Here is a 25,588-nt window from a genome sequence, read left to right as displayed (position 1 = left end):
GGGCTACTCTGTCCTGTGAGCTCCAGTGGCTCTGTCCTCCCCAGACTTACAGCTCTGTCTCCTCAGCTCAGGGGTCTGATGGGCTCCACTTGTCTCCCCTTCCTGCCCCATGGCGTAGTGAGCTGGAGCCATCCCAGCAGCCATCTTGCTTTTTTCCTATTTCCCAGGAACTTTGTTGCCCGATGGCCAGTGTCCTGAAAACCATGGTCTTGGTCCATTGGGGCTGCTGTAATGAAATACCACAGACAGGGTGGCTTATAAATGAGGAATTTCTTTCTCAACAGTTCTGGAGGCTAGAAGTCTGAGGCCAGGGTGCCAGCGTGGTAGGGTGAGGGCCCTCTTCCTGGTTCATAGCTCGTCCTTCCTCGCTCTGTCTTCACGCGGTGGAAGGGGCGCCACCCTCATGACCGAGTCACCTCCCAAAGGCCTCACCTTCTAATACCATCACATTGGGCATTGAGGATTTCAAACTATGGATTTTGGGGGAACACAGGCATTCAGGGGGCCACAAACATTCAGACCACAGCAACCATTATTTCAAAGTGGCCAAAAGTTTTTCTGGGAAAGTTAAGGCTTAAACCTAGAAGGTGAAGGAGAGGTAGGAGTCGTCCAGGTGAAAAAGAAGGGAAGAAGTTTTAGGAATAGGTACAACGCATGCTCAGGCACGGAGGTAGGGAGCGGGTCCTTTTTCCTATAAGCTTAGTGTCAGTGGCATTGGGCCATGGGGCCACCCACCTGTGTTTTATTGTGGGTATGTGTCTGGCTCCATCCCGCACAAGTCCCTGAAGTCTAGGAAATCTCTTTCCAGCATAAGTCAGTCAGACTTTTCAGCCTGGGCATGTTTGTGTGGGGTCTTGGTCAGGGCTGTGGAGTGGATATTACCTTGATGTTTCTGGTGAGACTTGCCTTCTACACCTTTTACAATTGACCTGGAGGCAGATGATATTGCTTTCAGTGATTTGGAGTCCCCTCTCCCTGGCTCCCCATTAAGAAACAGTCAAAATTTATCCTGGGGCTGTGCCTGGTCCCTCTAAAGACATACCTTAGGTGCCTACTCCTCTTAGGTGTTTCTCTACCTGAGCTCTACCAGACCCACTGCCAAGGTGAGGGTCAAGAACTGCGTGGAGGCTCTCAGCTAACCTGCGAGAACAAAGCCCTGAGACAGCTGCTGGGTGATTAATCTGTACCAGTTGAATACAGGCATTCCTGACCTCTGCCCAAGTACATTTGTAGGTGGTGAGGACAGGAAGGGAGCCAGAGACTTTGGGCTTTTGGCTTTATTCTCCAGTCTGGTTTATTTCTATCAGGCCTGTTACCTTATGGCTGTTCTGTCCCTGGCTTGGGCTCCTTCAGCAGCAGCAACTGCAATCATCAATGCTGGTTTCCCCCCAAATTTATCATTCATTCATTCATTCATTCAAAGATAGGGAAAAGTTTGAACAGTATCCTGCCTTCATGGAGATCATGGTTCAGTAGGGTAGCCAGTCTTTAATCCAATAATTTCTCGAATAAATGTGGAATTATAACTGCAGTAAGTGCTATGAAGGAGAGGAATTTGGGCCCATGAAATACTGTGAAGGTGGGACTTGACCTTGTCTGGAAGCCAGGAGGGGACGATTGAGGGAGGCATCAAGTGTGAACAGAGTAGGGGTGGGGGCAGGGAGGGGATGAAGAGTGTCAAGCGCTCAGCATGTTGGGAAAACTGCAAGAGGGCCAGTGGTTGGGTGCCGTGAGCAAGAGACTATGGAGACAGGGAAACATGGAGACTCTTACAGGGTCTGTGTGAAAACCTTTGTGTGAAGACATGGGCTGTGTTAAGAACCTTGCTCTTTATCATTAGAACAATGTAACTGTTGAAGGCTTTTTAAAAAAATTTTTTTATTGTTATGTTAATCACCATACATTACATCATTAGTTTCTGGTGTAGTGTTCCATGATTCATTGTTTGTGCATAACACCCAGTGCTCCATGCAGAACGTGCCCTCTTTAATACCCATCACCAAGCTAACCCATCCTCCCACCCCCCTCCCCTCTAGAACCCTCAGTTTGTTTTTCAGAGTCCATCGTCTCTCATGGTTCGTCTCCCCCAGTTGAAGGTTTTTTACAGGGAGGCGATATGATCAGATTCTTGCTTCAGAAACATCATTCTGGCTCCAGTGTGGAGAGTGAATTAGAGGTGGACAAGAGTAAGGTTGCCAGGTAAAATATAGGATGCCTAGTTAAACTGAAATTTCAGATAAACAATGAATACTTTTTTAGTCTGTGTCCCAAATACTGCATGGGACCGAACTTACACTAAAAAATGGTTCACTGTTTATCTGAAATTCAAGTTTAACTGGACATCTTGAATTTTTATTTGGTAAACTTGGTAACTCTAAGCAGAAGATATGGGGAAACCAGTTACTGTAGTAGTTGAAGGCTTTCCAGACTAGGAAAGCAGAGGTGAACGTGGAGAGAAGTAGACAAAGAAGAAGTACCCTGGTGGGTCCAAGTCTGTCATTCCAAGGCATCTGGAAGACAGAGTCCATCAGCTTCCCTCCTGTTCTGAAACTTCAATTTCCACGCACATGCCATTGACAGACACATGGTGATGGGTATAATGAGCCCACTGTAGCCTCAGTGCAGGGCATGTGCCTGGTCAGCACCTGCCCTCTGAGATGACCTGTGAGATGTGTTCTGGGAACCCGTGAGGGGGTCGTCTTTCTGCCCCCCGTCCCTCAAGGCCCAAGGATTCCTGAGGGGTGAACACTTTGCATTACAGTGACCAATGTGCGTGAAGGAGAGGTTTGGCAGGATGGTCAAGAACTTAATGACAATAGAGGCATTATTGTAAGTTGCACACTGTTTGTCCCCCACGATAACTCATGCTTTAGCAAATGAAGCGGTAGGGTAGAGCTGTCAGGAACACAGGCTTTGCCAGGGGGCTCAGATGCTCCGGCAGTGCAGTTCCTCGCTGGTTTACACTGTGTGCTGCAGAAACTGGGCCGTTTACACCCTTCTTCAGTGCAGCTTGAACTTTTCTACCTTTTTGTTTGCCTAGAATGTCTTTTCCTGCATCTCCTCCAGCCTTATTCATTCAAACTATTTATAAGGTAACGTTAATAAAGAGGTATGATCAAACAAGATAAAGCATGTATAGAAAATAAAATAAATGCCTGTCTCTAGGGAAATGACTCAACCCATTAACATTCACGTCTGCTGTGTAATATTACACATTCGTTAAGGTAGTTGTATGTGAACTGACCTGGAAAGATAATATATCTATGCTATATTGCTAAGTGAAACAGGCAAATGGTAGAATAATACAGGAAATATGATCATAGTTGTGTTTAGAAAAGAATGTGTGTGGAAAGTGGGATGAAACGTACTTCAAATTGTTAGTAGAGATTTCCTCTGGAAACGAGGGTGGGATTGGGTTGGAAGTAGAAGGAACTGGTCATACTTAGTTAACATACTTTTGTGGTTTTGGTTTGTTTGTTTACTAGAATGGTGTTAATTTTGGAGTTGAAATAAAATCAAAATGCATCAAAAATTTTGCTAGAATAAATAAACCGCAGTTATGTTTCAGTTGTTAGATTGGGGATGTTTTTCCCCTCCCCCAACTTACTATATTATTAAAGAACAAAATGATAACAAAAGAAAGTTACCTTTCTGTGAAAGCCCAACAGAAATGCTACTCCCTGGATGAACCATTTATCTGATTCATCAACTGGATGCCCTGTCTCCTTTTTTTTTGAACCCCCAAATACTTTGTGTGACTTTTGTGGCATTTATCTCTGTCTATCTTGTATTTCATACCTGTTTTACTGCCTCTCTAGATTTAAGCCCCTGGAGGGATATCGTGATAGCGAAGAAAATCGGCTTTCAAGCTAGAAGAACTGGCTGTTGGCTCTTGTTCTGGTCTCCTTTTGCAGCATGACAAATTAGCCCACACTTAGTAGCTGAGAACACAAGTCACTTTTTTCTTTCTCATGAGTTTTTGGTCAGAAATTTGAACAGAGCTGGGCTGGGGGATTCTTCTGTTCCATGGGGTATCGAGTTGGGTCACTTGGTGGAATTTAGCTGGGGGTTGAGCTGGACAGGAGGGTCCAAGAAGACTTCCCTCATAGGCCTGATGCATGGACGGGCAGCTGAAAGGCCTGGCTCAGCCTAAGTCCTTTGTCTTTCTGACTCCTCTAACTTCCCCATTGACTTCCTCCTAGAGGCACTGGGCTTCCAGAGATAAAGGCAGACCAAAGCAGAACTGCCCACCTTCTAAAGGATGTAGCTGGCATAGTGTCCCTTCTCTGTACTGGTTAAGCAGCTACAGAGCCCACTCAGATTTAAGGGGGTGGGAACAGAACAGCACCTCTTAAGAGGAAAATCTGTATATAAAATTTGTGGCCATCTTTAATCCATCACGGCTTTGCTATGAGAAGTACAACCTCCATATCTCAATGACTACATCTATAAACGAGGAAGACCGAGAGCTACAGTGTCTGCAAAAGCACCCTGTGCATTATGAAAAGCTGTATGTACTGTAAATGTCAATAATTATCTTGGTACTAACTCTATGCCTTACTCAAGGCAGGTACTCCTTAGTTTTAATACTTTGAAGGCAGACTCATTTATCAGATATTTCCTAGGAGGAACACACAAAGAAAGGGATGTGGGTAATCACATAGGGGCATGGCATAGCTGTGGAGTGCAGACTTCGATTTGGTTGACATGAGTTAGATCCACACTGTCACTCAGTTACTATCTGTGTGACCTTTCTTGATGGCATCACACCTTTCTGAGCCTTAATTTACTCATCATAGCATGAGAGTAGTAGTGCTTGCTTAGCTGGTTTGCTGTGTGCATTGGAGCTAATTTGTGTAGAGCACTTAGTGTGGCGACTCACATAGTAGGTCTTCTGTTTCTCTTCAGATGAGGTAATGAAGTCATGTAGTGAATTTGGCCTCCTCACTTGTTTCCCTGCACTGGTTACCTCCATTCAGAGGACTGAGAGGGGATCCAGAGCCCACGCCCTTGGGAAAGCAGTGGCAGGGGGAGGGGGGGAAGGGCTCTGCTTGCTTCTGCCAGTCTCCTCCTCTTTCCAGAGTGTCCCGCACTGGGGGTTCGGTGCCCTGTGCTGCTGTGGTTGTGAGTGAGTCACTCTTCTCTCCATTGGATGTGGCCTCCTTTTTTAGGCCTGTGGCTTTGCCTTCCCTAGATGTACGAGATCAAATCAGAAGGCAGCATTGCAAAGAAGTTCAACGAACTTCTGCAGACACTGAGCTCGCCCCTGAAACCCAGAGTTCCGGAGCACAGTAACAACAAGATGAAAAACCTCTCCTACCCGTTCTCCAGGGAGAAAATGTACCTGTGAGTATGGGCGCTGTGGGGGTAGGGATGTGGGTGGGGATGGGAGGGGAAGTCAAACAGCTCCCACAGTGAGAGCCCCAGGGCCTGGGAGATAGGGGAGGGGGCATGCTGTCACAGCCAAGAGTTCCCTGGATCTGCTTCCTGAATCCCCTTCCCTGAGTGACACTATCCCAAAGAGCTCCCCCAGATTTGCCCAGTGGCTTGTAGGGACACCTGCCATTTCAGTCCCTTGGCACGATGGATGGCGAATCATGGAGCATGCAACCATAAACCTTGGGACTCTATGAGAAAATGGTCGGATACCGGTTTCCCTTCTGTGGGGAAACTGTTCTGCCCAGTTCCTAGTCTAATAGGGCTTCAACATATTGTAATCATCTAGAGAGAAGGAGGATAAAGCTTTGGGAGTTTTGTGTTCCCAGCTGCCTCCTTGTGTACTCTCCTTAGATGCCAACGGCAGGTCCAGGTTGTTCCGTGTACCTCTGACTGGCTGGCTGTAGTCCAGAGGTTTCCATGACCTCCTCTTTGGGTTTGATTAATTTGCTAGAGAAGCTCTCGGAACTCAGAAAACTGGTTTACTCACTAGATTTCTGATTTATTACAAAGGATACGAAGCAACAGCCTGGTGAAGAGATGCAGAAAGGGAGGTTCTGAATGAAGGTGCTTGTGTCCTTGTGGAACGTGGGGCCCAGCATGGTGGCACATGGGAATGTTCTGGTTCCCCAACCTGGAAACTCTCCAAATCCTTTTTTTTGGGTTTTTATAGAGGCTTCGTTACATAGGCTTGGTTGATTAAATCATGGGCCATTGGAGATTGATTCAACCTCCAGCCCCTGTCCTCTCCCCAGAAATCAGGGGTGGGGCTGAAAGTTCCAACCCTCTATTCTTGGTTGGTTCTCCTGGCAACCAGCTGCTCCTCTCTCCATCTTCAGGAGATTCCCAAAAGTCACCTCCCTGATGTAAGCCCAGTTGTGGTGGAAAGGGGCTTGTGATACATAACAAGACACCCATCTCACCTTTGTGGCTCTGAAGCGATTTCAGGAACTGAGGGCAGGAGACCAAATATTATGACAAAAGATGCTCCCATTGCTCTTGTTGCTCAGGAAATTCCAAGGGTTTGGGGAGCTGTGAGTTAGGAGCCTGGGATGAAGACCAAAAGATGTATTTATTATAAGTCACAATATCACCTCCCCTCACGAGGTGGCCATTCAGATAGAACTGTCTGTCTCTTAGAGGAAGCCAAGGCCTGGGGGCTGTTCAAGGTCACATAGCATGAAGTGGCTGAACTGGGACTGGCACGTTGACCCCCTGGCCTGCTGTTCTTTTTGTGCTCTGTGCTTCTTCCATGCTTCCCCTTCCCTGGGCCTGCCTTCATGCCAGTGCTGGTATCTGAGCTGCCCCGTGCATGCGTCTCCCATTCATTTGGTGTCTGGAACCCTTCAAATCCAGTTCCTAAACACCTCCATCTGGAAGAATCTTCTGTTCTTCCTACCCCAAAGATGCTCTCCATCCTCTGAGTTTTCCTAGCAGTGGTCTAGGGACTACCATGCTCTGCTCTTCATCTGTTGCTAGGAGACACCCCCCCCCCCCCCATGTGATTGGGCTCCAGGGAGGGGGAGGGGGGCTGGGGGCATGTTCCAGGCATCCAGGGGCTCAGGGCCAGGAGCACAGTCAGCTCTAGGCAAGTGTTCTTTTTAGTGAAAGGTCACAGTTTGAAGTTTAGAACAGACACAGGCCTTGCATAATTAAGAGTTTGGTAGCTAATTGATGGGACAATAGTGACAACATTAAATGAAAGTTTGAAAAACAAAGAGTTACCATCCCAGCACCTGGAAACTTTACTCTTTTGGGTGGTGGTTATATTTTTTACTGTCTTTGTTCATGCATAGGAATCCTTTCTACATACTTTTATGTGTAAAACTTCTCATAGTATAATATTTTGCATCACAGTCTAGAATTTCCTATTTATGAATTTCTCCTAATGATAATTTTCAATGACTGCATGATCATCCATTCTGTCGATTTTGGAATTACAGTTTATGTCCATAATCCTTATTATAAGTGACTTTGTAATGAACATTTTTATGTATGGAGCTTCTTTCTTCTATTGAACTTATATTTCCTAGGATACATTTCTGTGATAAGCTTTCAGAATTACTGGGTTAAGAAAAATGATGAACACTGTGTGTGTGAGCATGTGCGAGTACGTGCGTCTTACACATCTTGCTGTGTTGCCTTCTGAAGATTTGCTCTGGTCCTGGGGTGACAGTGGTCTCAGGACCAAGGTCATGAAATGAGTCGACCTTCTGTTTTCTTGGTGTCTCCAGGTACAACATCCAGGACAAGGACACCTTCTTTGATAATGCCACCCGTAGCCGCATTGTAAGTATGCAGGTCAACAGGGGGTGGCAGGCTGTGGAAGTGAGGGGAAGGTTGAGTACCCAGTGTGGCAGGCGTTCTCCTGCTCTCCCTGCTACTTCCTGGTGTCATTTGCTGGGGGTTGCCTAGCAACTGAGAGGCATGTACAGGACCTTCTCCATCTTCCTTGCAAAAGGCATAGCAAATAACTGCCCTCGCTCACAGGTTGAGAGAAGTGCCTTCTCTTTAGGATTCTCCACCTAGGCCCGTCTTGGAATCACAAAAACAGGAAATGTGACAGCTGGTGGGGGGTTTCAGCTAATCAGGCAATCCCCCCACCCTTGCTTTACAGTTGGGGAAACTGAGACTCTGAGAAGCAATGGATTAAAAAACATTTATACAGATCATTAGTGTCTGAATGAGGGCCCATTGCTGGGCTACCCATTTCCCCTCAGAGGAGTCTTGTGCATCTGTATCCCAGGGAATGCTGGAACTAGCCAGTTTGTCCAAGAATAAAATTACCAGCCCATTCAGTAGAAAGCCAAAATTCATGACTCTAGCTGTTCTACTATTTTTTTTTTTTTTTTTGGCCTTTTGAAATCAAGGTTTTGAATTTTGCAGGATGATTGATTCTAATGAAAATCTGTATATGGCCTGTGCCCTGTGGCCTCTCTCCCTTCACTGATCCCTTTATTCTCTCTCTGCCTAGAGAGCACTTAGCCTGAGGACAGAGGAGAAAAAGGGGGGCCCAGAGAATGCTGCACACTTACTCATGCCACAGTGGGAACCTGGCAGTGTGTTTCCATTGATTCCTAGGGAAGAACTTAAGTTTCCACAGAGGAGGAGTGAGGGTTAGGTATCTAGAAGGACTTCCAAGTCAGTACGGTGATAAGAAGAATAAGGGACGGGTGATTAGAGGAAGCTACAGAACATTTGCAGGGTACATTGAAAACATGGCCTTCACTCTTTGCTTGCAGGTTGGGCAAGGAAACACCTCAGGTCCCTTAGGCTTGTGTTTAGGAAGGTTTAAAATGGGCACATCATTTCTTTTATGACCCTATGGAAAAAGGCATCAACTTCCCATTTTATTTGGTTGATGCTATTACAAGCCGTTTAAATCTCCCTGTAGCTTGGGTCTCATGTCTATGGGGGAGTTACAGGGTGTTGTGGGGATTACCAAATAATTGGAAAGTACTTGTAAAATAGTACAATACCATATAAACGCTGTTCCTAATTATTATTGCTGTTGAATTACTGCACAGTATTATAAGTGAATTAAATGTTCTTCGGCCCCATACTGCTGGAAGTTATTTATTTCCCACTCCCTCTAGGTCTGTGGCTGGAAGATCAGAGTGTGAATGATGATGGAGGAACACACTTCTCTCATTCAGCTCTTGTTTTGGAAGCTTCTCCCTTTCTCCAGTCCACCCCACCTAGTGAGAAGGGGGAGAAAAGAGCCTTAGAATTTTGTCTTGGTGTCTACTCTGCCCTGGACTTCTGTTTGAGGACCGTGTTCACATCTGTAAACATCATCCCCATGCCCCTTCCTTGTGGGTGTCTAAGCACCCCAGCTATTTGTCCCAGAGCAGACTGCCTTGCTGGGCATCTCTTTATAGCCTGGCGCAGGCTTGGGACCCATTGGAGGGCACTAGTGGGCCAGCAGGTTTACCTGTGTGCCTGTTTCCTCTGCAGGGAGGACTCAGCAGCCCTCCCTCGCAGGTGAGAGAGAGTCCCTTGCAAGCCCCATGTCCAGGGCTTTGTTGGCTGGTTTAGGCGTGCAGCGGCCATTGAGCTGGCAGCCTGCCCTGTGCCCCGTAAGTGCTCCAAGCTGCGGAGTCTTGAGGAAGTGTCTGACTGGGGAGACAAGATGAGGACTCAGGGAAAAACCAGAGAAATAATACTAACAATGAGTAAGATGTAGGTGGCCCTTTTTTAGTTTACAAAGCACATTCATGGTTTCTTGAAACAGCTCTGTGAGTCAGCTCCATTACAGAGAAGGCCACGGACCATCAGGGTCCATGGAGAGCTTGCTCAGGACCCCTTGGCTAGGAGCCAGCACTGGAAGCCGATTAGGTGGCCTCCTTGTCCTGTGCTTTCCCCAGCGTGGCACGTCTCAGGGCTGGTGGAAAGGACAGTCTCCTCTTCCCCTTCCCGGACAGTCTGGCCCAGGCACTTCCTCCCTAGCCCTCCAGAGGCATGTGGGTCTGGGCTCCCTGCTGTGTTTTCCTTACCTCCTGTAACTGCAGTCAATGTATAGCCTTTCTTTATTTTTTCAGGGTGGGGCGAAGGGGGGAGTGTGTGTGAGGGGCTTAGATTCTTTGTTTCCTCAAAGCACTCAAGTTTGAATGGGTTTGACAGGCCAGGCACGAGCTTGGCACATGCTTGGCTTCCCCCTCCCTGGAAGCGGGTCCAGCTGCCTGGTCCATCACCCGCCCCCTCGTGTGGTGACACACGTGGTCACGGTGCTCACAACCCTGCTGTTGTCCGTTTTAGGTGCACGAGATCCTGAAGCGCACAGCTTGTTCTCGAGCCAACAACACCATGGGTAAGGACCCGCTCCCCTGCCCCTGGGCCTGGTGGTGCTGATGGGCTGCCCAGGGGGCCAGAGCTGTCCTTTCAGCGGCTCCCTGTGGGGGGCGGTGTCGGGCAGCAGAGAACAAAACAAACAAATGCCCCCCACAGAGGAGGGGAGGCTGCTTTCACTCAGGGCCAGAAGTCCTGCTTGCTCTCCAGGAGCAGGGCCCCATCTCTTGGGGGCGGGTACTCCTCATGTTGTGGTAACTTCTCCCAGACCTTCATCCCTGTCTCCACGGTCTCTGAAAGTTTTTAATAATCACCCAAACGTGGCAGGCATTGTTTATTTACTTATTTCCTTTTTAAGAAGAAAGGCACCTCAGAGGCCCTTTAGTGCAGGCTCCTCCTTTATGTGTGAAGGAGCTGGCCTCCCACCGGGTGAGTGACTTGTCCGAGGCCACACATTAGTCCGAACGTGCAGCTCCTGAGTTCAGCATTCTTGTCACGGCAATGTGGCTGAATCTGTTCCCCTGGCGGTTTGTTTTTGAAATTTGAGGACATTAGTCTTTGCAGCAGAAATATCAGCATTTGGGGGCCCAGAGGGCAGGCCGACTGATGTTGGTGGACTTTGCAGAAGACACACATAATGGCTGAGGTAAACATGGGAGCTTATAAGCACAAGCACGTGGCCTTTCCACAGGAATCAGTCCATAGGCTGAGCGCTTTCCAAAGGTGCTACCATCACTCAGAAAGGCTTTTGAAACCCTTGAGAGAAATTCCTTCAGAATACGCTCTGGGGAGGCAAATCTTTGGCTTTTGAGGCAGCTTTGAGTTACAAAGAATCCAAAGTCATTGAGAGGCAAGTCTAGTGAATTATGTAGTCACTCAAGCCAAAGAATAATAATAGTGCTAATGATAATAATGGCTAATATTGGAGAGTTTTGGTGGGGGGACTCATAAGCTGCCTCACTACTAAGAGAATAGTACTGAAGTAGGAAGCAGAACGGGTTTTATATGGTGATAGTGCTTTTAGTGTAGCAGAGAACTTCTCAAGGGGGTGATATATGTATGACTGTTTGCTTTCATCTTGCTACAGAATTACAAGTAACACTCCAATTTTTAAAAGTCAAGTCTTCTATGTGATGTTATTTGTCTGGACCATGGTACTGATGAGGTTAGGACATGAATGAGGTAGGTAATTAGTTAGCCCAGCTCGAGTCCATGAAACAGACTGACGCCCTCCCTTGGAGCAGCCATTTGTCCTTCGTTACAAGGACAATGAGAGGAGTCAAGAGATCTTAGAAGGTATTTTGTATTTTCTCATGGCTTATATCAGAATTCTTGAATTTGCCTCACTTCTTGACCAGTTCAGTCCTCAGTTCCATTAATCTGCCTTTTATCATGTCACATCATCCCCAATTGGGCTAAACCTGCTCCCTCAGATGTCATAGGTGACTTTCCACATTTCATGGCCTTTTTCTTAGTCTTCATCTTTCTTAACCTCCTACATCTTCCAAACCTTCTTTACCAACCTCCAACTTCTGAGAGTTGCTATCCAGGAAGGTACTACTGCTCTACTAATCTGTTGCCGATCTGTTTCTGCCTCATGGACCAGACTTTCTTTGGTTCTTTTTCCTTCTAGATTTTAGATGTTTTCTTCTCCATATTCCCATGGCCTCCTTACTTTCTTTCTGTACAGATGACTAGCAACCATGTATTCCTTTTTTTTTTTTTTTAAAGATTTATTTATTTATTTGAGAGAGAGAGAGTATGAGAGAGTGTGCATGGTGGGGGAGGGGCAGGGAGAGGGAGAGAGAGAATCTTGCTGCTGGCTCGATCCCACGACTCTTAGATCATGACCTGAGCCGAAGCCAAGAGTGGAACACTTAACTGACTGAGCCACCCAGGCACCCCTGGCAACCATGTATTTCTATTTCCCCCCCTTCTCACTAGTTCCAGCCCAACATTTCCATCTGCCAGATGGATACCTCCATGAGATGTTCATCAGAACCTTAAAATCAATATATCAAGTGTCGATTTCTACTTAATTCCCTCTCTTTCCCACTTCTCTTCCTGTTGACCTGACCACCGTCTTCTTTTTTGCTCACACAGTTCCCTTCACCTGAATGTCCTCCCCTCAATTCCCCGTGCCCCTCCCCACACCAGACATGGCTGTCTCACAGGTTCTCCCAATGCCCTCTCCTTGGCTCTCCCACCAAACTCAGTCTCTTTCTTGCTGATTGCTATGTCCATGGCTTAGACTCCCAAACAGTCCTTGAGGCGTGTCTGAATCATCTTTGATACCCCAGTGCACCTAGCTGTCTGCCTTGCACATTCTACTCCATCAGTTTGGTTCAGTGAATTAATTAAATATGCCTAGCCCGTTAGCCCATAGCCATTGCTGGTAATTGTGTCCATGGACAAATGGCTTAACTTCTCTGCAACTTAGTTTCTTTTGATGTCAAGTGGGGATAATAACATCTATCTTGCAGAGTTTTTGAGAAGATTAAGTACAGAACTGTTAGTTTGTTTTGTAAATTGGAAGATCCTTAAAAACTGAAGTTTATTTTCAGAGATAGTCTCTGGGTTGTTGAAAGGCCATTAGGGACCCTCTGCTTTAACACTGAAGGTTTTTTTTTTCCCTCTGAGGATCTGAGTTTTTTGGTGATGTCTCAGATCAAACATCTTAAGAATTTTATTGCTGTTGAGTGGCTTTCAAAAATTTCTTCCTTTTTTTGACATTCAGAAAACATTTATTGAGCACCTTCTATGTATCAAATGATGTTATAGAAACAGAGAGATGCCAAGAAGAATTTGACCTAATTTCTAGCCTTGAGGGACTCTTAGTCTTGCCATGCAGACAGACATGTAAACAAATAATTATGAGATAATCTGCTAGATACAACTACATAGACATGTCCAGAGTGCAGAGGGAACACAGAGGTGGAAGTAATTAACTTCTATGTGTGTGTGATCAAGATAAATGATCTAGTATTCACTTTGTAGCTCAGGGGAAAGTTGGCATGTCAGTAATTCTACAAATGGGGACAGAGAGGACACGTGACTTGTCCAAGGTCACATACTGAATCACTGTCAGAATTGGGTCTAGAACTTGGGTTTTTTTGCTTCAAATCCTATTTCCACTCCCTTCGGGATGCTGTGAAGTAGGGGTGGAATTAGGTTGAGTCTTGAATGTTACTACAGAAGCAATAGTGATCTGGCCACCAATGTATAGGCTCTTGAATTGTAAGGGAGAGCCTGCCTTCTTTTGACATATATTGAACCTGAGGTCCTAAACACCAAGGTAGGATCTTGGCAGGGACCGTGGCAGGGAAACATGGGGAAATGAGCTCAAGTTCTGTCTCCATTAAATTCAGTTAGATTTTAGTAGGCTGTGTTGTGTCCATTAGTCTCAGTTTTCCTGCACTTATAAAATGATGAAAAAAATGAAGGAAAACTGAGGCTAACACATCATAAAGCCTCTTCCTTAGTGACATTCTAATTTAAGTTAAACCTTAAGTATGCAACTCACTGTACAATAAATTTTAAAACCCTGTTGTTGATTTTTGTGCTTTAAGCATGGGCATCATATAAATCAAGTGATGAATGATTTTTTTCTCTAGATTCTCAGAACTAAATATCTGACTACACACTTGACATCTTCATGCAGATGCTCTGAAAGAACCTCAACCACAACGTAAACAAAAAATACAGATTTCCTTTTGTGGGGACAGCCCAGCTCCCATCCATGTACCCCAAATTTCAGTGAACTCTGGTTCTTAATTTCTCAAACTAAAAACTAGAACAAAGTGCTGTTGGGTTGGTCTTGTGAACATGTGTGAAATAGGTACAATTTGACTGTTTACAGCCATTATCCTGCTCTACATCAACTGCATTTTGTTTTTTAACCGAATTTACTATCCCAGCCACTAAGAGGTCTTCTTAGTCCCAGTTTTGTCCATTTTTAACCCGTTCCGTAGCATACAGCCTGTATGAGCTTTTTAAAATGCAAATCTGATCATTTCACTGGTCTGCTTGAAATGGTAAAATAGATCCACATTTCGCTTAGATAAAATCCAAACCCCTTAATAGTTACATATTGTTATGGACTTGATGTTTGTGTCTCTCCCCCCTGCCCCCCAGATCCATACGTTGAAGCCCTAACCCCTACCCAAAAGTCTGTTAGTTCAACAGTAGCTGCCAATGAATTACTGGGTTTGTAACAATGGACATATGACTGAAATTCTCTGATTCCCAGTGGAAGAGAACCCCGAGTCTGATTTTCAAGTTGTTTGTCTTCTGTCTAGGAGAGTCAAGCTCCCCCTAAGCTCTTTGGCCAATGTACCATCTTACTGAGAAGATCAGAAAAACTGAGGAATATAATGACACTCAGAGGCCTCAAGATAATGTGGCCCTTTGAGCCATGGGGTAAATTTTGATTTTATTGCCCTTCTCTCTGGTTTTATAGAGAAACACAAATGGCTAGAATTGACTTAGATTCCTCCAGAGGATTGTTGCCTCATAAAAAGAAGAGAAAAAGGGAGAACAGTTCTTGGCATTGTTTTCTAAGGTATTTTTGTTGATCCTTCAGCCAGGGAATTACCTTTAATATGGTCATTACTGTGTCCAGTTTACAAAGCTTTATTCCCTTTGCCAGTGTACCCAGTTACTAAGGGAATTTTAGAAGATAGCGAAAATAAGAAAGATTAGAATTGAAGATGGAAAATATACGAAAGATAGTAATAATTCGGAAACACTCTCATTTATTCAGTATTATCACTTTTTTTCGTTGTGGAAACTACATTTATTTGAGTGCCTACTTTTGCAAAGCATGAAGCTATATACAACTTGCATGTGTGGAATTATTTATATTCCCATCTTGTTCCACAAAATTTCTGAGGTGGCTTACAAGAAAAACAATAAAACAGCATAATATAAATAAATTAAGAAATAAGAACCAGGAAAAACACAAATTAAAATAGAATGTCAAAACTAGGGGAAAAATAGAATACAAATATTCAAACCATAAGGCCCTGTAGTTCCTGCAGTTGGACTGCAAATTTGACCTTGAACCAGAGTGAAAGGGGAATATGATTTAGTGGTTTCGCTCTTGATGTCCTCAGCAATGTTTTTTTGTACAGAAATTTTTCTGAAATCTCTTGTACTATTCTCTGCTTTCTTATATAGGATAGATCAAGGTACATTCTCTGTACAGAACCATATGTAACCTTTTTTGGATGATTCAGTATCATCACTAAGAACAAGTTTTTAAAATGTTTCCTTAAGAATCATCCAAGTATTGTTAGGGTTGTTTGCCCCACACTCTCTGATATCTTGAATTTTTGACTCTGGTAACCTCCCTCTCTGAATTCTGCTCTTTCAGTTTTACTTTGCTGTCTGGGAGACAGAAGAACAAGCTAATGAGAATTTGGGGTAAAGAGAGAGAGAAAATGCATTGAGGGAGGGTCTGCAGGATTCTGCTGTGGTTACGGTCCGCAACATTAGGGAATGGGTTTTGTGAGATCTAGGTACTTTTTCTTTCTTTTGGGCTCTCTGTCGTGAGAGCTGAGATAAGCAGATAAGTGATCTCTGAACACATAAGGTATTACTGTAACCAGATTAATAAGGACCCCTTGCACAAGTGCACTTCTACACTCATTTCTCATGTGATCCTTGAAACCACCATGCAGAGTAGGGTCAGCAGAGGTTAACCAATTTCAGGGTGGAGAGATGAATAGGTTGCCCAAGATCAGAGATTTAGAGCCAGATTTAGAACCCAGGTGTCCTGGCTCTTCTTCAGTGCTCTTTAAATTAGTTGATAAAATAAGATAAATTAATAAATGGATGAGGTTTTCAGGGAAAGGTTTCTCAGAGAGGTGGAAGCTGAGGTCTTCCCAGTGTAACATCCATTCATTTATTCAGTGGGTATTTATTGAGCACCTACTATGCATCATTCATATTCTAGAACTAAGGAATAGAGTAGTGAATCAGCCAGACACAACAGACAAAAATCCCCGCTGTTATGTGGCTTACATACGAGGTAACATTTGAGGAGAAGAGGCAATAAGGCGCTCTGTGGCCAGAGAGATAGATGCAAGGAGAGCAAATAATACAGAAGACATGACAGGAGCCACTCCAGAGAATCAGGGTCTCAATGGGAACAAATGACACAATCAAAGTAGGATAATTTAAGGTGGGAATATGGAGAGACCATTTACAAAGGTGTGGACAGGGAGTTGGAGATGCCTGGAATGAGCAGCTGTAAAGCTGTTCCTAGCTCTAGATCCATGAGGTGAGAGAGAGGTTATTGGAACATGGATGGACAGAGCTGGGTAGAGGAGACCCATGGAGAGAAGCAGGTGGATGTTCAGGGAGGAGGTCAGGGGGTCCCATCTCCCTCTGACCTGCTGAGAACCCAATAGAAAGCCAGAGAGCAAGGGAGCCCATTCATGTCAGAGAAGGGGAGAGAGTGTATCTAGAAGGAGCCAAAGGAAGATAGGCACACACCCAACAAGGCTAGAGAAGCAGGTGGCATTTTAGCTCTGGGATGAACAAATTGAGAACCATAGGTAAAGTGACATTCCCTCTCTGGGCCCATTTCTTTCTCCTCTTGTAACATAAAGAGGGACCCCTCAGTATGGTTGAAGCTTCTAATTCCAGCTCCAGCATTTCCTAGACTTGGATTCAGAGGAGCAACATGGTCTCCTTTCCCTAAGAGCTAGCTAGACTCACAGAGGGGACTGGCTTTCCTATAAATTCATGGTGAGCAGGTCCCCAGGCCATAGCCAGGACTTGAGTTGTACAGTGTTTGTGGACCTCAAAGATCATGGGAATAGACAGTGGAAGGCAAGATGAGGATTCAGGACTGCTGGCCAGGGTGATTGGGCGCAAAGATTGCACTCCTACATTGCTCCTTTGCCAGTGGCCATGGGTGACATTGCTTAGGTGTGGTTGCACTCTGTCAGCATCCGAATCCCCTGGTGAGCCTCTGAAAGCCTCGGCTCTCCAGACCCCAAGCTGGCTTTGCTGAATCAGAATGTGCAGGGACAGGGCTCCAAGGGCTGCAGTTTTAACAAGCTATCCAGATGATTCTTAGGAAGTTTAAAGTTAGATAAAGATGACTATGGGCTGGCAGCCACCAGCTTCTTGACCTACTCACATCTGGGAATGGAAAGAATGGTGCAGCGTGCTCTGTCCTCTGGGGATTTGGCCATTGGTTTTCTGAAGTACCCAAAGATAACCAAGTCATCTCTGTGAAGAACTTATTTGTTGCTAGTACTTTTCTAACATTTGTCATATGGACATTTAGTGTTCAGTCCCTTTTTGTCCTAGCCAGCAGTAGGGCCTCTTGGATTTTCTGTCTCCTTTCCCCCCCACCCCCTTTGGTGGAAGGATGGGCAGGAGGAGAAAAGCAAGCATAAGAAGGCAAAGAAAGGGTTATTGACCATCAAAAAGTATGGGTGGATTGGAGTTTGGGGATGGTCTAACTTTTTTTTTTAATTAATTTTTTTAAATGTTATTTTATTTTATTATGTTATGTTAGTCACCATACAGTACATCATTAGTTTTTGATGTAGTGTTCCATGATTCATTGTTTTCATATAACACCCAGTGCTCCATGCAATATGTACCCTCCTTAATACCCATCACTGGGCTAACCAATCCCCCCACCCCCACCCCAAAACCCTCACTTTGTTTCTCTGAGTCCATAGTCTCTCATGGTTCATCTCCCTTTCCGATTTCCCCCCCTTCATTTTTCCCTTCCTTCTCCTAATGTCCTCCATGCTATTCCTTATGTTCCACAAATAAGTGAAACCATATGATAATTGACTTTCTCTGCTTGACTTACTTCACTTAGCATAATCTCTTCCAGTCCCATCCATGTTGATGTAAAAGTTGGGTATTCATCCTTTCTGATGGCTGAGTAATATTCCATTGTATATATGGACCACATCTTCTTTATCCATTCATCTGTTGAAGGGCATCTTGGCTCTTTCCACGGTTTGGCTATTGTGGACATTGCTGCTATGAACATTGGGGTGCATATGGCCCTTCTTTTCAGTACATCTGTGTCTTTGGGGTAAATACCCAGTAGTACAATTGCTGGGTCATAGGGTAGCTCTATTTTTAAATTTTTGAGGAACCTCCACACTGTTTTCCAAAGTGGCTGTACCAACTTGCATTCCCACCAAGAGTGTAAGAGGGTTCCCCTTTCTCCACAACCTCTCCAACATTTGTTGTTTCTTTCCCTGTCCATTTTTGCCATTCTAACTGTTTCTTTCCCTGTCCATTTTTGCTATTCTAAAGGTGGTATCTCAATGTGGTTTGGATTTGAATTTCCCTGATGACTAATGATGATGAACATTTTTTCATGGGTCTGTTAGCCATTTGTATGTCTTCTTCAGAGAAGTGTCTTTTCATATCTTCTGCCTATTTTTTGACTTGATTATTTGTTTTTTGGGTGTTGAGTTTGAGAAGTTCTTTATAGATCTTGGTTACCAGTCCTTTATCTGTAGTGCCATTTGCAAATATCTTCTCCCATTCTGTTGGTTGCCTCTTTGTTTTGTTGACTGTTTCCTTGGCTGTGCAGAAGCTTTTTATCTTGATGAAGTCCCAAAAGTTCATTTTCGCTTTTGTTTCACTTGCCTTTGGAGATGTATCTTGAAAGAAGTTGCTGTGGGCGATGTCAAAGAGGTTACTGCCTATGTTCTCCTCTAGGATTTTGATGGGTTCCTGTCTCACATTGAGGTCTTTCATCCATTTTGAGTTTATCTTTGTGTATGGTGTTAGAGGGGATGGTCTAACTTTTAATTGTGAGGGTTACCCATCCTTTCCCTCTTATTTACCCCTGGAAGTGAGGGATTATGGACTAATGCACACACAGTGTTCAGAGACCGGATATATTTGTGACTTTGGGTTCTGCATGGTGGTGGTAGCGTGTGAGCAATCTTGGCCCAATGAAACTCAGCCTAGCTCCATGATGCCTCCTTAATCAACGTAATATAAGGTCAACTGTCAGGGCTCTGCAAATTCACCTGGAACGCCTTTCTAAAAATTGAAGCATAATTAACATTAACGTACAGTGTTATATTAGTTTCAGGTGTCCAACATCGTGATTCAATGATTCTATACATTGACCAGTGCTCACCACCATAAGTACATACAACATTATTGCAATATCATTGACTATATGCCTTTAAAGTGCACTTCACTGTGGAGAGAAACCCAAGCCCGCTTGACCATGTCAGAGGGAGAGAGACACCTTTTCTACTTCTTTCATATGGAAGTTATTGCTGCCTTTTCATGGACTGAAAATTACCGATTGATGGAACTACATTTTCATAGACACTTTGGTGTCAGAGCATTTCAACAAATGTATGCTTTGGGCATCTCTCCTTCCCACTCAGGAGACGATGTCTTAATTATTTTGACCGAAGCCAGACTGTGTTGTGTGTTGTAAACATCTGGTTTATCATTCATCCAGCTGAACTGGTTTATATTTTGTTAGAAGAAAAGGCTCAGGATTAAAGGCATTTAAGTAATTAAGCACACGTCAAGACAATTTGGTGATGGGTAAATATAGTCTCTGTTAAATGCACTGTCTGGGGCCTCTGGTTTAGATTTATGTCCGGCTGGAGCACGGGGATGAAAGCAGAACGCCGGGCGGACTGGGCCCTGCTCTGAGGGGAATCAAAACCAAATGGGTTTTCAAGAGTTCACCACTCCTCTAAGTACCTGTCCCATGGGATAAAAGTTTCCTTTGAGTTTGGCCTGGAGGGAATAGAGCTGCAGTCCCTGTCACCCAGCAGCACTTGTAGATTTAATGAGGCTCTCTTTGGGAGGCTGACCATAAAATCTGCTTTGGTTGATCCTTTGTGTCCAGGAAACCAGAGATGCCTTGGAAGCTAAATTCAAGGCCTCAGGTTTTGTGTTCTGAGTGTGTGTTTTCAGTGACAGGCCCTGGCGCCTGAGCCCACCCTGCTCTGTTCCTTGACCCTGACCCTCTGGATGCCAAGGGACCGTGTTGCTAGACCTGGCCGGGTCAGGCTGTGTAGAGCTGTGGTTGGTGCTGGGCAGAGGAGAATCATGAGCCTTTTTCCTTTAGGGATTATAGTTCTAAGAGCAAGAGGTATGAAGAATCTAGTGACTTAAAGGGACTGTAGGGATCAGTGAGATGGTCCTCTGTGAGCTGTGCTGTGTTTGAGCCCAGGCCCTGCTTCTCTTTGTGGGAAGAGGAAAAGGACAATATCCTCTGTGCTTTCTCCTTCTTCCTGGCTCCCCTTCTGGGGGCAGTAGGATGAGAGGCTGGGTCTCTCTCACTCTCTCTCCCTGGGTCTAGAGCAGAGAGGAAAGACTAGATGTGATCCTGAAGAAGAAAGCTTTGCCATTATGGCCAGATGGATGGGGCACGATGGAACCAATTAGCTCATTTTTGCTGAAAAGAAAAGAAAAAATTCAGAATTTCAGTTTTCAAAGCAGAGACTTAAAAAAAAAAAACCGTTTGATTATTTTCGTCTTCTTTCAAACTGATTTCCATGCTTGTTTGGGGGTATTGGTTTCTGAAGTCTGTGGGTGACCCAAGAGGCCAAAGCAATTCTCATTTTTGGGTGAAGTTGTGGATGAATAGTTATTTTCAACTTGCCTCCCCCTTCCCGGTTCCTCCTCCTTTTATGTGCTGTTCCCTCCCTCTACAGCAGCCGCTGATTGGGATCACCCATATGATGCCATCTGGAAAAGAGGGGGTACACAACCCTGGAGGACAGATGCACATTCCCTTAGAGCATTTTGGGGCTCTGTTTTTCTGGGTTGGGATAACTCAGGTTTGAGGACCTGAATTGTATTGGCCCCAAGACAAAGAACCATTGGTTGGGCTTCTTCTCTAGGAAACAGACTAATCAACCAGAGTTTAAAGGTTATTCATCAGCAGAGGTCGCCATAGAAAATTGGGGGAGTGAGGAAGACGGGTGCCTGTGATAAATGGGAAGAGATACTGCAATAAGTTTAGCCATGGGGCTGGTTGCTCTCATCAGCCATTATCTCTTCTGTGTTCCCAGCAGTGAACTAGGTGCCATGAGAGATACAGGTGAGGCGGAGGGGGGAACGGGTACCTTGTGAGCCTTCAGGGGACACACGCAACAATGGGCAGATGACATCCTACAAGGGAGGTGAGCTGTTTTAGGCATGGGGTACGCAGGAAGCTTTATTTGAGATGGGAGGTAGGGTACACAGCTTTAGACCTCCAGTGATTTGAGATCCTTCTGAGGATTTGGCAGCAGGACCCATGAATTCAGGTTGTCAGCTTATTGCTGTCAGACACTCGGCTACTGTGCTCGGTGCCCAGCAAAGCCGAGAATTCCACACCTGTTTAACTTTCTCCATGCAGTTCGGGACCTGTCTTCAGGGTACACGCTGCTGCTGTGGCTACCGTGGGTGTGAGTGCAGGGATTGGGGCGGGGGGGAGTAGTGCACAGGGTGTGGTCTAGTTTAGAGCTGGCACCGCCTGTGATGCTTCAGCCTCAATCTGCATCGACAGCCCTTTTGGAGCTTCGAGCCACCCCCACCCCCTCTCCTGACTCAGGACTCCTCCCCTTGATTATTGTAGGATTCGCATTGCTGTGGTTATGGCTCTTGAACTGATTAATGATGCTCAAAGTGAAATTGTAGTCTTGTGAGTAAGACAGAGCTGCCGCTCGTTCAGCCCCTGGGCACCCTTCCCCCATCCGCACTCCCTTTACCTACCCTCTGCTCCCCCCACCCCCCAAAGTTATTTCAGATGGTTTATGTTCATGCTAAGGAGGAAATTTAAAATCAGGAAAGGACTGGCCCCTTGGTGATGCTGCCGCTCTCAGCTCACTGGAAGAGTGGTCACTTCTGAGAGCGCCCCCTGCAGTCTCCCAAGGGCCTCTGCTTCCACGTGGGGCACATAGCTTGTCTTCCTGGCATCCTGTGCCCTAGAAATGAGGCAAAGAGGGGCAGGCTTTGAGGAAGAGGAGGCCGTTGAGGAGAGAGGATTGTTTGAGAGCCTCTGCGGTCTCTGAGTATGTGGGTGGGGTATCGCTTGGGAAGGGGAGGTGGAAAATGTCTAGATTTGTTAACCATCATTGTTGTTTATCCAGAGCCGTGCAAATGCAGATTACTTAGCATTAGTACATGATACATGTTTCCCTCCAAAACCAATTTTCTTTCTTCTCATCTCACGACTGTCTACAGTCTCTCTGGAAAGAATGGTTCAGGGTAGAAAGTGTGTTTGAGACAAGGGAAATCACCGTGTTCCAGAGCTCACCCCTTCTCCTCCCTCTTCATGATTACATGTGCATCCTTGCATGGTAGGGTCCTCGGTACTGGGGGTTGGCGGGATATAATGTCTCCCATATGGGAGCCAGTGACCCAGGACAGACTATCCTGAGTCAGAACATACAGACCATTTTATAGTCTCTGAATAAAACTGTGAATGAAACGAGTAAACAACACTGCTTCTGTGCTGGGCAGAAAGTTCTCTGTTGTGACTATGCTGGAGTTATAGGCACAGAGTCATTTATTCATTTAGCATATATTTAATAGGGTCTGCTATGTGCATGTGGTGTGAAATACTGTTGGGATTAAAACATGAATCTCTTGTGTGGTTTTCAAACTTTGTGGCCTCAAGAACCTTTGCACTTTTTTTTTAAGATTTTATTTATTTATTTGACAGAGAGACAGACACAGCGAGAGAGGGGACACAAGCAGGGGGAGTGGGAGAGGGAGAAGCAGCCTTCCCGTGGAGCAGGGAGCCCAATGCGGGGCTCGATCCCAGCACCATGGGATCACGACTTGAGCTGAAGGCAGACGCTCAATGACTGAGCTACCCAGGCGCCCCCACTTTGCACTTTTAAAAATTGAGAGTATCCAAAGGACTTTTGTTTAGGTGGGTTATCTCAGTCAATATTTATTGTATTAGAAGTTAGCACTAAGAAAATTTTAAAGCACAAGGATACACAAGCACACATTCCATTAACTGTTGGGGGGATGATCCCATCCCAGTCACAAAACCCCTCTCTATAGTCATGAGAGAATAGGAGGGAAGAAGCAAATAATGTCCTAGTGCTATATTATAAAATTAGTTTTGACCTTGTGAACCTCCTGAAGGGGTCATGGGGATGCCCAGGGTTCCCCAGACCACATTTTGAGAACCACTGCCCTTGGGCGCCCTACCACAGGGAGCTAATGGTCCAGGCAGACCAGCCATGGGCAGGGATAAACACTGCTCTGGGAAGGAACAGGGAGGCGCCAGAGATGAGTTCCGATACTGTGCCGTGGGACGCTCTGACATATAACCTTATGGATCCTAATGATAATAACTTGTAGTCATTCCTGCACTGTCACTGAACACAGGTCGTGTCACCTGATGGCCGCGGCGGTGGCGGTGGTGGAGAGTCTGCAGTGTTCTTGGGGGGGATGAGGACGGGGGGGCACATGAGGTTTCAGAGAGCACATCTGATCCTGGAACATAACTTTGTATGTGGGAAACACAGGTATTCTCATGCTAAGAACTGAAGCTCCACAGAAACTTCTAGATTGGGGGTGACGGAGGAGGAGCACCCAGCGAACCTCAGCTGGGAGGTGGTGGGGGGTAACGTTTCCTGACAGACAGAGGTTAAGTCGAGAAACCCCTGGCCTACAGTTACCTTTTCCATCTCCCCTTCTTCCACAGGCATTAACTCTCTGATAGCAAACAATATCTACGAGGCTGCCTACCCTCTTCATGACGTGAGTATCGTTTCCGCTGCGCGCACGGTCTTCAAACGGTTGCGCAGCACAGGTGACACAGCGGAATGCACGCGGGCGGGGCAGGAGGGGGTCATGCCGCTCGCTCACATACCTGGGCTGACCGTGGCCCCCTCAGGGCCGACGGGTATCTCCTCCAAGACGACGGTCTCTCCGGGCATTGCCCCTGTGGCCAGCTGGTTTGGGTGCGAGCGGTTTTGGGAGGTGGTGTGAGAAGGCAGACGGGGCGTGCGAGTGTTTGAAGGGAGGAGGCGGTGGGGAAGGTGGGTGGGTGGCGGTGGAAGGAGGCTCGAAGGCCCAGGTATGGTCAGACCCCGAAACGACCGAAAATGATCCTTTGTACGTGATTGTTTTGTGTGGGTGTGAAATCCCTCATCCTTAATAGGCAAGTACATAGTATCAGGTCTCTTTCTTAAAATAGATTTGAACACTTTTGAAGCAAATCTCTCAGAATTCCTTATACTCTTGTTTGGTTAAGCAGAGAAAACAAGACAGACTGTAAGTAAAGCTTTCCCCGATGGGGGGTCGTGTTAGAAACAGGGCAGCGGTATTCTTCAAGACGCTTCGTGAAGAACTTAACTGGCCCATGAACGAAATGCCCTCTCTCGGTGGCGTTGCTCCCTGGCTGGTCACTTTCTTCGCGTGTGTCACACGGTTATGCCAAATGAGGCTGCGGAGTCGGGGGCTCCCTGAGGGCCCGAAGGAATTTCCAGATGACAATCTCTGCCCACCGATAGCTTTGCCGTGGGCATATATGATGTTGTGGACAGTGGACGGGTCGGGGCAGGGGGGAGTGTGCCGTGGCGCAGGGTGATTCCAGACGGTATGCCAGGCACACGCTCCACCATTGCCTTTGCTCTGAGGAGGCTGATCGCGGATGCGTCGGAGGCGAGCATCTTCGTGTGCGAAGCTGTCCACGGGAAACACTGCAAGTGTTGCCGCCTCACAACACGGAATATTGGCTCCTTACCAGGGCGCGCTTTTGACTTTCCTCAAAAGGGGAATGAGAGAAAGGGAGGACGCCAGAGAATAGAAAAGAAACTCCTTTCTCTGGTTTTGATAATTCCCTTGGCTTTAGGCAGCAGCACTCCTTTCTCTCTTACAGGGTGAATACGACAGCCCAGGGGATGACACGAATGACAGAAAGGTAAGCCGGCCCCGGGCCGCACGCAGGGCTGGGGCGCGGGGGAATGTGGGTGGGTGTGGAACTAGCCCCGCACGTCCTGAACGTTCTGTTTACCCGCTTAAGTATTTTTCAGCAGTTCTTCCACAGCTCCCTGCCCTCCAGGGGTTGGAACCGTGGGGGCCATTTCTGGTCATCGACATGACAGCGTGTGTCTGGGGGTGCTACGGGCATTTAGCGCCTGGAGGGCCAGCAGTGCTCACCATCCTGAGGTCCATCCCGCAGTCCCACCCCCGATGACTGGGGGGCCTCAACTGAGAAACACTGAGAGTCCAAATTCCGTAATTTCTAGGTGGGGAGACTGAGACAACAGAAGGAGTGAGCACCTTGCCCACGGTGACATTGCCACAGGGAACAGAGTGGAGGCTTGGAACACCTCTGACTCCCAGAGCCAGTGTCCCTGTTAAAAATATATTATTATCCATG

The 25,588-nt window shown here is 46.1% G+C and overlaps 1 protein-coding gene across 1 annotated transcript in view; it reads left to right on the top strand.

Moving 5' to 3' along the window:
• The window catches only part of LOC116623527 (anoctamin-2-like), a 192,075-nt gene that overhangs the window by 102,134 nt on the left and 64,353 nt on the right, over positions 1 to 25,588 (top strand). The window contains exons 5-9 of the mRNA XM_032390749.1: positions 5,195 to 5,346; positions 7,671 to 7,725; positions 10,195 to 10,246; positions 23,906 to 23,961; positions 25,085 to 25,126. Of these exons, the coding sequence (XP_032246640.1) occupies positions 5,195 to 5,346; positions 7,671 to 7,725; positions 10,195 to 10,246; positions 23,906 to 23,961; positions 25,085 to 25,126 (357 nt within the window). The remainder of the gene's footprint in view (positions 1 to 5,194; positions 5,347 to 7,670; positions 7,726 to 10,194; positions 10,247 to 23,905; positions 23,962 to 25,084; positions 25,127 to 25,588) is intronic.

The sequence above is a fragment of the Phoca vitulina genome, unplaced genomic scaffold (genome assembly GCF_004348235.1).
Source record: "Phoca vitulina isolate PV1807 unplaced genomic scaffold, GSC_HSeal_1.0 scaffold59, whole genome shotgun sequence".
Classification (NCBI taxonomy): Eukaryota; Metazoa; Chordata; class Mammalia; order Carnivora; family Phocidae; genus Phoca; species Phoca vitulina.
This window is presented reverse-complemented; position numbering and strand designations above follow the sequence as displayed.